Raw genomic sequence first — 14,351 nt, 5'->3', positions numbered from 1 at the left:
AAATATTTTACCAGGTAAGGCCCACTGAGCTATGTCGCTCTTTGTCGGAAGCGGCATGGAAACAAATGATTGCTCAACGAAGTGGCTTATCACGTGGACATTTATAGCAGCCAAATGCCCTAAATGCATGTTTATAAATGGGGAGGGAACAACCGGAGGACCTGGGGGAAAATCCACATGACCACGGGGAGAACATGCAAACTTCAAATATATAGGCGTCAGGGTTTGGATTGAACCCACAACCTTGTGTATATCAGGCGAGGTAGTTCATATCTCGCCACAGCAGCACCCTTCGAATTTGCGGATCCCAGCTCAATATTGCGTAACCCATTATCTGCAAAGCTATCCACAATTTTCTCTACTATCCGCAGATAATCGTCGCTAATTACAATTGGAAGAATAGGGCTGATTATGTATGATAATAAAAGTGTCCGCAGACCCAACGGCTCATGTAGATAACAGGAATTGTGGGTAATGGGGGAAAACAGATAAGAGGAGTTCTCTTATGTTTGTGCTTAAAGCTGCGACTACTGCACCCGACCTCCCCTCCCATCACGCCGCAAGTTCGGCAAATGCTTTGGAAGCCATTGATCACAACATCGCTAAATGCTAATGCGCTTATTGCTGTTGTAACGTTTGTGGTCGCGCTGTACGAATTCGGATATACAGGCACTGGCACTGCGCGAGTTTTATCCACTATATATATATAAAAAAAAATGTTTAGAAACATTAAACTTTTAGTTGCAAGAATTAGCATGTACAAGTAGGAGTTTTTTTTTTTAATTCAATGTCTTACTCACATTTTATATGATTATCATCTTCAGTCATACGAATATGCATTTGCTTTACACAGTTGGTTACTATTAATAGATTTGCTCATTAATAACGTTTATGAATATTAAGTTTTTTTTTTTACAAGTGCTGTGCCTGATCCCAAACTAGCCAGTATAATTAACCAAAAGACCGCACTGCATTAACACAGTAGTTTCCATTTTATTGATTTGTTTTTAAACAACACATTCATTTCCACGTATCAATTATTCAATTCCGTATCTTACTGCTCAATGCCGTTCGACTAACACGCTGAGCAGTCAAAAACATGACCGCATTTTTTCCCCAAACTAAACTCGCTCTCTTTTGCCCCCCGCCGCGCAGACGGTGAAAAGAGAGGAGACGGAAATTACGCACAAGATTGAGATCATGCAGAAGCAACTGAAGGAGGACAGCGTGAAGTACCAGCGAGAGCGAGAGTCCATGCTGCAGAAGCAGCGGATCCTTGATGAGGAGAAGGCGCGGCTGGAGAGGACCTTGGAGACGGAGCTGGGCAAGGCCAGGTCGCAGCTTGAGGCCGAGGCTCGCATGCGCAAGCAGCAAGAGGAGGAGAACGCTCGCCTGCGAGCTCAGATGGAGGAGACCCTCCGCAAGCAGAAGCTGTACGAGGACGAGTTCCAACGGCGTCAGCGCGAGGCCCTGGACCTGGAGAAGACCAGGTCAGACGAGGAGAAGAAACGCGCCGAGCAAGAGAACAAGGAGCTCCTCAGGAAGCTCAAGAGTCTGGAGGAAGAGACGAAGAGGCAGAATGAGCAGAAGAAGCTGGAGCTGGAGAAGCTGGAGCAGGAGAGGAAGCTTGAGATCCAGAGGCTTGAGGAGCAGAGGAGGATTGAGCTGCAGAGAATTGAAGAGCAGAAGAAGATTGAGATGCAAGCGTTGATAGAAAAGACGAACGCAACCCAAACCAATGGGGAAATCGAAGTGGATAAAGCCAAAACAAATGGAACCAGCAGTGGTTCCAGCACCATAGAGACAACATACATTTATTCTGAGATAGAAACACAAAAGGAATTTAAAAATACTATGATGGACATTCCTTGTGGACAATTTTCTGGCAAGCAAATGTCAGTGTGGGAGGTGTTGTACAACACAAGTTTGATCAATGAGAATAAGAGAAATGAACTACTTTCGCAGTACCGAACCGGAAAAGTGACCATCAAACGCATAATCATCATAATCATTGAGATCATAACCAGGATCACATCATTTAGCTTCGACGGACTGCGTCGCAAAGTGACGCTGCAGGAGCTAATGAGCTCTGGCCTGATCACTCAAAAAACTGCAAATGATCTCGAATCTGGTACGACGTCAGTTGAGGAAGTTTCCCATTCCATCCGGAACTACCTTGACGGTTTCATCGGCATTGCTGGGCTCTACATCGAGGCAACAAAGGAAAAACTCTCAATTTACAGTGCAATCAAGAGGGGGCTGCTCAGGCCAGGCACAGGGCTGGTATTGTTGGAAGCTCAAGCAGCCACAGGCTTCATAGTCGATCCTGTGCGAAACCTGAAGTTCTCCGTGGATGAGGCAGCGCAGAAAGCTCTGGTCGGTCAAGAGTACCGCGACAAGCTTTTGTCGGCGGAGAGAGCAGTGACTGGCTACAAAGACCCTTACTCAGGGAAGACCATCTCACTTTTCCAAGCAATGAAAAAAGGCCTCATTCTCAAAGACCATGGCATCCGTCTCCTGGAAGCACAGATTGCTACTGGAGGCATCATTGATCCTCAAGCCAGCCACCGGCTCCCTGTGGAGGTTGCATACAAGAGAGGACTGTTTGATAAAGAAATGAACCAAATCCTGCTTGACCCAAGTGATGACACCAAAGGCTTCTTCGACCCAAACACCGAAGAAAATCTTACCTACCTGGACCTGATGCAGCGGTGTATCACTGATGCAGACACTGGCCTTTGCCTGCTCCCACTCAAAGAAAAGAAGAAGGAGCGGAAGATGTCTTCAAAGTCTTCAGTGAGAAAGCGCAGGGTTATTATCATTGATCCCGACACAAACAGGGAGTTGACAGTTTCTGAAGCCTATCGTAAAGGCTTAATTGACCATGAAACCTACGTGCAGCTCTCTGGACAAGAGTGTGAATGGGAAGAGATTGTTACCACCGGTAGCGATGGTGTCGTTACTTCTGTTCTCGTTGACAGACGATCAGGGCGACAGTATAGTGTGGAAGAAGCAATCGCTAAAGGTAGCTTAGATCCATCAGCCATAGAGATGTATCGTTCAGGTCAGCTTTCTATCACAGACTTTGGTGACCTCCTGACAGGCAATCAGAGCTCCAAGAGCACGAGCAGCATTCAGTCAAAGTCATCTTCATTTCCAATGAGTCCGTTGCTCAGCCCTGACAGCACTGACAGCATTTGGAGTGACCCTACAGAAGAATCGTCAGCCATTGGTGGGATCCTAGATACACAGAAGCTCGAGAAGATCTCAGTCGCAGAGGCCATGCGCAGGAAGCTAGTGGACAATTTCACAGGCCAGAGACTCGTGGAGGCACAGGCTTGCACAGGGGGCATCTTGGATCCATTTTCTGGAAAGCGTTATACCATCAAAGCGGCTGTAACAGAGGGCCTCATTGATAGCCGCATAGGTCAAATGATCTCAGCATCAGAAAAGGCATTCATTGGATTTGAAGACCCCATCACCAAGGCCAAGCTTGGCATTTTACCAGCGATGAACAAGGGCTTGCTGACGTACGAGTCTGGGCGTCGCTACCTGGAGGCTCAGTATCTGACCGGTGGTATGGTGGAGCCAGGCAACCCCAAGCGTCTGACACTGGAGGAGGCACTGCCCAAAGGTCTCGTCGATCAGTCGAACATGAAGAAGCTCCGCGATGTGGCCACTCACTTCAAGTATCTCACTTGCCCCAAGACCAGAGCAAGGATGTCCTACAAGGACGCCCTGGACCGGTCCATGGTGGATGCAGATAATGGGATAAGGCTCCTGGAGGCCAGCGGGGTCATCTCTTCAAGCGGTGGGTTGGGTTCAGCGTACGGCTCCCTGACCAGCTCCAAAGCAAGTTCAAGGCAAGGCTCGAGGCGAGGCAGCATAGATCTGGGCTCGGGCTCCGGCTCAAGCTTTGGAGGCCTCGGCTCCTCTGGTTACAGTTCAACGTCGTACAACAGCATGAGCTACAGCGGCATGGGCTCTGGAGGCTTCAGTTCTGGGAGCTACACGCAGCGGAGATACTAGTTGCAATGCACTTAAAGCTTCAGGCACCCGAGAGAGACTGAGTCTCCAGGTTTTGTGTTGACCATGATGTTAGTGTGTGTGATCTCATTGCTTTCAACAGTTACATTAACAAGAGAGCACATTATTTTAGGATGATTATTTTTTAATGAGAGGGAAATGATTGCTGGCCATAGTGCTTTATCACCTGACATGTTTGTCATGGAAAATAAGACCCATATTGGTTTGGGTGCATTTGTAATAAAACAGCATTTACTTCCCATTATAATTTTTGTAACATTAGTAAAACCGTATTAAATGGTAAAATAGGTATGTTACTGTTTCTACGGTATAAATTAAGCTATAAATAAGTCAGTATGGAAAAGGGAAATTATAGCATTACATATTTTACTTGCGGATTCCAAATACCACCATAAAACACAATATTAATATTAAATGCTTATTTTATGTTATTCATAAATGGCGATCTATGTTTGAAACTCGTAATCTCATCCAGGATAAGTAGTTTTTATCCATTTTGCAATTTGTATGTTCATTAATTTCTTTAAAACAACAATGCTTTCTCTATGTATGTGCATGGAGGCAAAGCGCAAACCTATATCAATTTAGTCGGTATTTCTAAGACCAATGATGCTGAACTCAAAAAATTGCTCTAAACACATTTTCTTGATGTAGCTATTGCCTTGAATTATAGCACCTCCACTTGAATGCAAGATGTAAATGCAAAATGCGCATCTCATACTTTTCCATGCACACTTAAAAATGTTTTTACCCGAATGGTATAAACGTTGGTCAACATATTACGAGATACGTACAAGCTTTTAGAAGTCTTCACCCACGTTTCTATTTTTTTACACTACATGCTCACTACTCCACATGGAATTCACTTGTCTGAGCTGGGTGCTCACGGTAGTGGTATAATGATTTTATATAAAGTATATAAAAAGATAAACAGTTGCCAATGTCAATACAAGTGTATAAAATAAAGGTCAATTCACTCACAGCATGGACATGTTTTTAAAAATATATATTTCACGGTTTGCTGAGCACAAGGCCTAAATGCCCAAAACACCGAGTGGGCGTTAACGAACAACATTATTAAAGTTGGAATGGATAAAATCCGGTTGCGTTTTTGGCTCAGGTTTAAGCAGGCAATTTACTCCATCTCATGTGTTTCCAATTCACTTGCTGCATAAATATAACGGCCACTTAAGCGTCGCTTAAGCGAGAGATGGTCACAGGTGCGTTACGTAAAGGCGCCCGTTTGTTGCAATTGGCCAGTGAACCGGCAACCAATGGGGTTTCAGTTTGTAATCGAACGAGCTCTGAAATTCCAAATGGAAATGACAAGACGGTTGAACAATCGTCAGGCGCCACCAGGGTGCAATCTCACGTAAGTTCCACTGCGGTGGCCGTGAACGCTTCGTCGTATATAAGATGTTCAGATGCTGGAGCTTTCACCAGCGTGGTTCTTAAAATAACTTGCTTATGGAGTTTTATTAATTTACGGTGGAGTAAGGTACGTCTAATTGAATTACACAGAAGCGTGTATACAGGACGTTACATACGGTTCTGAATAAGATCCTTGCAATGGTTTAATTGAAACTGGAAAATGTAAGGCGTAGTATTTGCTCCTCAATACCGCCGCAAGTGCACAGATAAAAGTAACTGACACCATCGGCTTGCGCGTATTTAGGCGCTTTTGCAACCAAAAGCTTCAATTTATTATTTGATATATTTTGTACAAAATGGTTTTAGGGGATGCATGCAGGAATTTTGTTTCTCATTTAAGCAGACGTTTTGAAATGAAAGTACTTAATCAGACTATTTTTGCATGAATGCTTTATTGAATAAAATCTCTCCAATGTCGTTTTTATTATTTTCAATTTTGCTGATGTGCTTAACTGGCAAGTTTGCTTGGGCATTGTTCTATGCATTTCATTTATAAGAGCATGCATGTATGTGTTTTGGTTCCAGTCATATCTGTATTTACTCAGTACATTAACAAATATCTCTACTGCATTCGATGCAATCGTAACCTTTCTTAAATGCTGTTTTTAGCCTTTTACTACTGACCCAACTGACCAAGTTAATGCAGCTAGCATTACATAGGGAAATAGTGTAGAAACACTGTACTTGTGAATAAAGGTATACGTATATCCACTTTAAACGTGTGTTTTTGTATTTTTTATACATTGTGCGGAAGTTAACAATTTCAAAACCAAGAAGACTCTCCAGGCCAACTATTTAACTAATTAGCACAGATGCGTTGTTAATTTAGACACAGAAGTAATACAGCATCAGGCTATATTAGTAAAAATTCATGAACCAAGTGTTTTAGCCAAATACCTATACATAGAACATTAATTACGATCAGTCTTTCAGCTTTCCAGACCAATATAATCGAGCAACATTTTTGTTTTAAATGAATCAAAAACTCTGCTGCTTGATAATAACCATCGTCTGAAAGGCAAAAAGCTGATGGACTAAACACATAATGCTGTAATGCGTGCGAAGACAGAACGGAGTTAATGTATGAATGACACTTCATCACCCGTTCCTTGGCAAAGAAGCCGCCGTTGTGAACGAACACGGTTCGCACGCACGTCTTGCAACTCAGAAAGCCGCCGGTGTTCGATACCGGCATCCGGCGCTTGGCGTGCGAAACCGACGATGCAAAAGTTTCTTAAATTCTCGCCGCCCCCGCTGTGGCTCCGCAGCGGTATAACCGGGCCACAGCTCCCAATGTGAGTCGTGTCGGCACGCCGGCACGCTGGGCGTTAGTGGCGGAGCGGTTCCCCAGGGTCGCCACGAGGTGGCGATGTAACGCATTCATGCTTCCCATCAGCCCCGCTTGACCGGGTAAAGTCCGGCTGAGCGATGTAGCTCTTTTTTTTGTTTGTCAGAAGCGACCTATCCACACGATATAGCTTAACGAATTGGCCCATCATGTGGAACTGTATCGCAGCCAAATATTCTAAACGCGTGTTTCTAAATGTGGATGGGCATCCCATACTCTTTGGTTCTTTCGGTAAAGTCACGTAGGTATAAAATCAAATAAATCTCGACGTTTCGGGCGCAACACAAGCGTCCCATCATCAGGTGGGAAAGCATGGTCTGCTGCTGAGGCAGTCTTTTAAAAAAAGTCTATTTTAAAGCTTCAAATCAAGATTGGATGGGCATCCTCTGTACGAAATAGTGCTATAGAAAAATGAAGATTTATTTGATTGATGGGAAAAAAACCGAAGTACCCGGAGCAAAATTCGCACGAACATGGGCACAGAGAAACACGCACACTCCAAATATACAGCAGGCGTCCGGATCGGGATCTAACTCACGACCTCCTGTGTACCATACGAGGTAGTTAACATCTTCACCACCGTGGGCACCTAGGGACTATTGTCTTCGTGGGTAGCCTTTTCACCATGCATCACATTTTGTCCTGCAAGGTATCTGTGCCGCACCGGCACCGCAGCGGGCTAAGAGGCGCTTGTTCTAAACAATTGATTCCGAATCAATATTTATCCATACCGCAGGAATACGATGAGCTATGAAGCTCTTTTTTTTTGCAGGTGACGAATAGTCACAGATGTCCCAGGTGGTGTTGTGGTGTCTAAAACGGAAGATAAAGAGCGCATGACATGAAGGAATGTTAGTTCTTCACGCGTGGGCATGCAAAACCCAACTTTGATCACACTCCTTTTAAACTTAGTTTTTGTTGCGCATCCAACAAACTCTTATGACTCACAGATGGCGTGCAGTTGGTAATAACTTTAAATAGTTGTCATGGCAACAGCTTAAAATCACGTGCCACCAAAATGTAGATGTTTAGTAAGGAAACCGGATTTTTTTTTTGTAACAGTAAATTACACACGGGCCATATGTGTAGTCTCGTCTTATTTTTTTGTCTCTTAAGAAACGTTCTAGATATGTATGAACTTCGGATGCACCATTTGACTCCAGCCTTGGCCGACCAACTGCTTGGCGTGCCGTACGGAAAACACGGATGCATCAATTTCAACAGATAATGTCGGGGGATATAATTACGGCTAAAAATAAACGTCACCGTTGCTTGTAACAACAATAACATGCGGTGAAGAAATGCACAATATGCACGGGTCCCCCTATTCATTGCGCAATGCAAGTGCCAGCACTTCTTTCCATCAAGACCTTCAAATAACAGTAAACACCCGGGATCCCACCTTGCATGTCATCAAATAGCTGCCTGTGGCCCCGTCAGAATCAGAATCTGCATTTATATTGGAGGAATTCGATGAAGCTATAAAGATATTTCACAGATGTCCCAGTGTGTGTGTGTGTGTGCTCTCCACAAGCCCTAACACAGACACTTGACTTATGTAGGGTCTCCTGAAAAACACGACAACCAACAACAATGTCGTAGTCCAGAAAGTTGGCTTGAGAGTAGGTTGAATGTGGATAAAAAAAAAGTAAATCGGTTCAATGTGTGATCATCTTTTGGGCAGTGCCGGATTAAGCTAGTGAGGGGCCTGTAGCGTATGTTATGAAGGGGCCCTAAATGAAAAAAAAATACAAATATTAAAACATTCATTTTTTGTTTGCATGGTAAAGTAATTGTATTTTTTCATTTGCTACACAGCCAGATAATACGACAAATCGCTAACCTTAAACACCCAGTCGTTCGTAAAAGTTGAAGGCAGTATAATACGATAGTAGTAGATAGCTTGAAATCATTTAGCGCGGGGCCCGTAGCATATGTAGCTCGCTTTGCTTACCAGTATAATCCGGCACTGCTTTTGGGGATATAGCATGCAATTATTCCTAGAAATTGTATTGTAACCTGTTCCGATATTTGTCCTCTTAAAATACGGCGTTTGTGGCCACCCGTCACCGAAGGGACATCAAGATGAAACAAACTCAAAGTTTATATTTTTTATTCACTTCACAGAGCACTTACAATTCAACGCACTGGAATGCAAAAAAGAGTGCCGACGTCAACCAGCGCGGAGTAAAATAGCCACCAACGTCGCTCCCCGGCAGTCCCCAGCACGAATAGGCCACTTGTACCATCACATATACAGCAACAAGCACCCCCCCCCCTCCCCATCCGCCTTCATGAATTCATCACGATGAAATCCGGATTGTAATTCCGCCATGCATCATGTACAACAAAGCTATCTACTGGACTGTATAAACACACTTTTATAAACGCATGTATACTTTACATAGTGTACAATCGACCTCTATATACACAGATGTACATATATGTATAGGATGCTATTAAACAGTGCTCTTATCATCGCAACAATAGATTTTGTTCATTAGTCATGCAGCTTTTTTTTTTAAAGAGACTTGAATATTGTAATTAGAACCGTCAAACCATTTTTTGCGACACTGTGGCACCGATAAAGATGTCGATTTTTAGACCTAAATTTGAGTTCAACGTCCAAGCAAGACTTAATTGGCTACTCCTTCTGGCTAGCATACTCTAACAATACTCTAGCAATAATTCCTTCAACCTTCCCAAAGCTAGCATAATTCTACACTTTCATACGACACTTTTTGTACGACTGTCATTCGCAAAGACGGCTTCAATAAACTGCGCGATTCAAAGGTATTGCGCGCTGTTCTCCAACGCTTACCGAATATACAGGGTGCTTCAAAAAAACGTTAACTTATACGGGACTATCGTTTTTAATGGAAAAAGAACGGATAATACACGGTAGCGTGATAACAAATGTATGTTTTAATCGCTTAAAAGAGTCTCCACTTGTTCGCCATCGTTGTCAACACGTGGCCTGGGATCTTCTCCAGGTGATCTCCAGAGCCCGCGGGCAGCAGCACATGCCACGTGCTGTTGTTGCAAATTCTCGGAAGTGTTAACATTTTTTTAAGCACCCTGCATTTTCCATGGATGACTAACGTGCTTCGCATTTCTTCACAAAATCCCCCGACCTTCAATAATAACAAAACAATAGGCCTTTCTAAGTAATCTAATGCCCTCCCCGCTCGTAACATAATTTTTCATTCCATTTGAAAATGTATACGTATCATCTCATGCATTTATTACAGTAGGACTCCACTAACCTTCAACCATATTACCCACAATTCCTGTCATTTGTGGCACCTGAAAAGTTCCATGGAAAAGTAGTCATCCGTGTCCTTATTTTTCCTGTTATCCACGATTATCCAAGGTTTTTGTTCCAGTCGTTCAAAGATAAGTGGAGGTGAGTGGCGCATCCATAATCTCATCTTAGCCTCTTCATGGTTTTCTTTTCATTTAAGAAAGTAGAAATAAGTTGTGCGCTCTTTCATAAAAGTGACGATGTGCTCTCGTGTAGATAACCAACCTTAATCGGTTTTAATTTTTATGAAAAAAATACATCTAAAACTCACACTGTACTCCACCAATGTGTGTGTAACTAAGCTAAATGACAAAGGGAATCTCACTTGGAAACATGAATAATAGCATATAGTACATACAAATGTATGTATTACATTCATGTGAAGCAACAACGTTATATAGAAACGTTTTTAAGTAAACCCAACCAGAAACATTTTCGTGCATTTTAAACAGGCAGAACACAATTACAAACGTAATCATCAATAATATTCAACTGCTATGTCGTGATTAAATAAACGTAGGTTTTTAAAGAGAAAATCTCTGCTTCACTAGTAAACATTATTAATCACAAGCGGATGATGGACAGTGGTCAAGAGTGATAACAGAGCGGCAGTCAAGCAATGGAATGCATCCGAGGAGATGGAGCAATGAAAACGGTTCACGTGCTGGGTGGATTGTTACATCGAATAATTTTTGACTGGTGGCAATGGCTTGGGGAGGCCTTCATCCAGCAGTCGATTGACCATGGCAGACGATGAAAAAAAGAATATATATACCAGGTGGAACAATACATTTGTAAGCAAAAGTGGGAGATTCCTTGTTCAAAAGATTCTGAGACCTGGGATCGCATTTATGAACCGGCTGATACATACAAACAGATTTGTGATTGTCCACATTATCCCCATAAAAATGAACCCACAGACCAGTAACCACCGTGTCCTATGCATTGCATCACACAAAACACCATTACACAATGCATTGCAAATCCTTACTCTAAATGTTTGAGAAATGCCATTAAAGCAATTACGTAGAATCAGTATTACAATTACAGTTTACCCATCCCACCAATTCCGTTTTAAAAAAACGTTGAGGATCAATACAAAAGTAGAATAGATGAAGGGATTTTTCGGCGTTTAGAATAAAGCATCAAACTATTTTGAAAACAAGCTATTCAAGGTATGCATGCGCACATTATTTTCCAAACACAGTAACTACTCAAATCAATGCATTACAGTATTAGGGTACATATATTTAATGTATGCTCAGTCCGACTTTTTTTGGTATTTGTTATAAAAAACGACTGATTTTGCAATATTATATTTGTAACGATACTTTCTATTAAATCATTGAATGTTAAGATTAAATACTGGTATTTGGTAGGTCAAAAATTAATACTATTATATTACTCTTGATTTCAGTTATCCACTTACTGAAGTAGTGTGCAACTATAATTAATCACATTTCTATATCAAAGTCCAAAATTAAGTGGTGCAAAGAACAGTGGCAGTGTCCCAGTACAGGAAGATAATATATAGAAACAGATGTCTACCAATGACACGCAACCCTCTTGGTAAACTTACGTAGCGCTTTCCTTATGTCTAGATACGTCACGTATTCCCAAGAGTGTTCTCCTAAATCGTTGACCAGTACTTTTAGATACTGAATACATATTAAAGATCGGTCCCATGTGGCAAAGGAGATCGATTTAAGCAACTCACATTTGGCTTTGTTTTTTTTGTTCTTCCCGTTCATTTGTCCTCTATTGTCCAGGCCACGAGGGTCCCCTAACCGTTACACATTTTATGTTACACATTAGGCCATCGTGCAGTTTGATTCTGTGCTTTTATGTTTTGTGTCGAATTAAAAAGGTAAATTTCGATTTAAAGCTTTCGTGACTGCAATGATTCATCTTATTTGGTTCTTTCGGTAAAGTCACGTAGAATGAGAATAAAATAATAAATTGATAAAATAAAATAAATAACACAATATTATTGTGTTATTTTATAGAATGAGAATAAAATAATAAATTGATAAAATAAAATAAATAACACAATAATATTATTGTGTTATTTTATTTTATCAATTTATTATTTTATTCTCATTCTACGTGACTTTACCGAAAGAACCAAAGAAGAAAAAGGTAAATTGTTGTAAAAGCCCAAATGAATTATAAACCATGACTAGGCATCCTGAAATCAAATACTAAAGCGATAGCAAGATAAAGGTGCAGCCTTTCGATTGATTGCTACTGGCATTAGGGCCTCTACTAAGGAAAGCGCTCAATCATGTTTAGATATTTTGGTCTACTCGTCAACGCTGGACATACGTCTTGGAAGACATGAGCGTACCCACACTTTACCCAACCGCACGGAACCTGCTGATGAACTGTGGCATTTATACTGCTGCGTGGACCGATGCAAAGGGCTTTAATAAACTTTCGACGTTTTAACTGCCACGCCGGGAGATCGAATCGAATGGGCGAGCTTTGGAGTGCAAGTCCAGTGTGCTAGCATTATATCACGACAGCATCCCTACCCTCCTATGATACACTGGGCAGTTTGTCACTGTTTTGGTGCTAAAGAATTGTGCTTTGGTGCTATCACTCGACAGGTCAGGTATTCCCACCTTTTTTAATAAGATGATCCACACTTAAGAACTTGTGGCTTACGAATAATTGTGATTTCCACGAGATGACTTCAATCAGGTGCTGTATTTAAAGCCAAGTTGGGCCACATCTTTGTGAAATTTGGCCAACGGATGGAAAAGGAAGGCCTCGCCAGACTTGAGCTTTGAGCAGCTCATTGTTGCTACCCTGTCCAAAATCATGCAGGGAAATGTTCTAAAAATCACACGAATCAATTGTATGATCATTGATTGCATAAACTGTCTACCCAAAAATACAAAAACTACCACAATTTAAACATTAACTGTCCACGGGCAGAGAGTGTACATGACTTATAGTACACACCAAACTATGAGAATAGGTTTTCCCCTTTTTTCTGGCAATAAGCAGGTGTTAAGATGTTAAAACACCAATCTGAAACCTTTTACAAGGAATCATGTCTGCATTAACCACAATACTTGCGTTCAGAATGCAAACAAAATACAATCTGATAATATGATGCATTGTCTTTGAAACTGATTGGTCCACACCAGAGACAGCTTTCTTTTGAGCCTAGTCTCAAAACGGTGTTAGACCAGAGGACGCCGTTTTGAGACTAGGCTCATATTTTGGTACTGGCAAAGGAGGTCCCATGAAGTACACACCAAAGCAAATGCTATCATATAATTTCAATGCTCGTTTGTAATACACCATAAACATATACTGCTGTACAATCGCTGCAACCAGTGCAGCTGGCTCGTATATATATAAACTCACACACCTGCCACCAGGTGAGGCTGCCAACCTATTCCCCATGGGTGGCATGTAACTCAAGAGGCTAATTTTTTACGCACAATAATGGTCTCCTGAGCAAAGGTGTCACTTTAAGTGCTTATTCGAACGGTTGGAGTGCATGTGTAGATTTTTGAGACAACGCTGTGAATGCGTCACATGTTCACAACGTAACATTATCAACACATCCCGTCAGCTCGGGTGCGCACCTGTGCAACGTGAGTAATAAACAGGCTGTGGATATATATTCTTGGTTCTTTCGGTAAAGTCACGTTGAAGGGAAACAATACAATTTTATTGTTTTATATATATTTTAGTGTTTCCCTTCAACGTGACTTTACCGAAAGAACCAAGAATATGAATCACTGCAGTCAAGAAAGCTTTAAATCAGGCTGTGGATAATTGTTTATTTTTGGCTTTCCTTTGAGGTGGATTCATCTCGTGCCCCCCTCTCAACCCTGTAAAACATCATGAGCTTCGGCTATAATCCTCTTGGTATCTTTTGGAATGTTTCCCAAAGCCGTCGTGTCTCTGAGGTTCCCTATCCTAAGTAGTTGTTTGTGATGGCTCCTGGCAATGTGTAGAGAAGCAGGGCGATGAAGAGGGCGAAGACGAGGAGGACGAGGGCGGTGATGATGTACCACTTGTAGTTTTTCCAGATGACGAGGAACAGGGACTTGAATGGATTTGTCAGCCACGAGATAGAAGTTTTGGGGCGACTGCGAGTAGAATAAATAAAACAATACATCACATCAACTAGAGAATAACGGGACATGGATATTTTAACATTTTTTTGTCAACTGCTTCAATATAATGATGTTTCAGAAT

At 41.9% G+C, this 14,351-nt stretch overlaps 2 protein-coding genes across 19 annotated transcripts in view; one reads left to right on the top strand and one right to left on the bottom strand.

Moving 5' to 3' along the window:
• PLEC (plectin) overlaps window positions 1-6,196 on the top strand; it is a 181,521-nt gene extending 175,325 nt beyond the window's left edge. For all 14 annotated transcript variants that reach the window (XM_032959617.2, XM_032959615.2, XM_032959613.2 and 11 more), the window contains one exon: window positions 1,156-6,196. In XM_032959617.2, the coding sequence (XP_032815508.2) occupies window positions 1,156-4,029 (2,874 nt within the window). In that variant the 3' untranslated portion in view covers window positions 4,030-6,196. The remainder of the gene's footprint in view (window positions 1-1,155) is intronic.
• Window positions 6,197-8,922: 2,726 nt separating this feature from the next.
• LOC116945255 (otoferlin-like) overlaps window positions 8,923-14,351 on the bottom strand; it is a 203,638-nt gene continuing 198,209 nt past the window's right edge. For 4 of the 5 annotated variants that reach the window (XM_076068999.1, XM_032959605.2, XM_076069001.1 and 1 more), the window contains one exon: window positions 14,104-14,242. Coding sequence is in view for 1 of the 5 variants with exons in the window: in XM_076069000.1 (XP_075925115.1) it covers window positions 14,065-14,242 (178 nt within the window). In the remaining 4 variants the exon portion in view is untranslated. Of the gene's footprint in view, window positions 14,243-14,351 lie in introns of all 5 variants that reach the window. The other variant, XM_076069000.1, reaches the window with a different exon arrangement.

This window comes from Petromyzon marinus, chromosome 23 (assembly GCF_048934315.1).
Source record: "Petromyzon marinus isolate PM22_M1 ecotype Great Lakes invasive population chromosome 23, UKy_Petmar_22M1.pri1.0, whole genome shotgun sequence".
Taxonomy (NCBI): Eukaryota; Metazoa; Chordata; class Hyperoartia; order Petromyzontiformes; family Petromyzontidae; genus Petromyzon; species Petromyzon marinus.
Note: the sequence above shows the minus strand (reverse complement) of the source record. Positions and strands in the feature narration are given on the sequence as shown.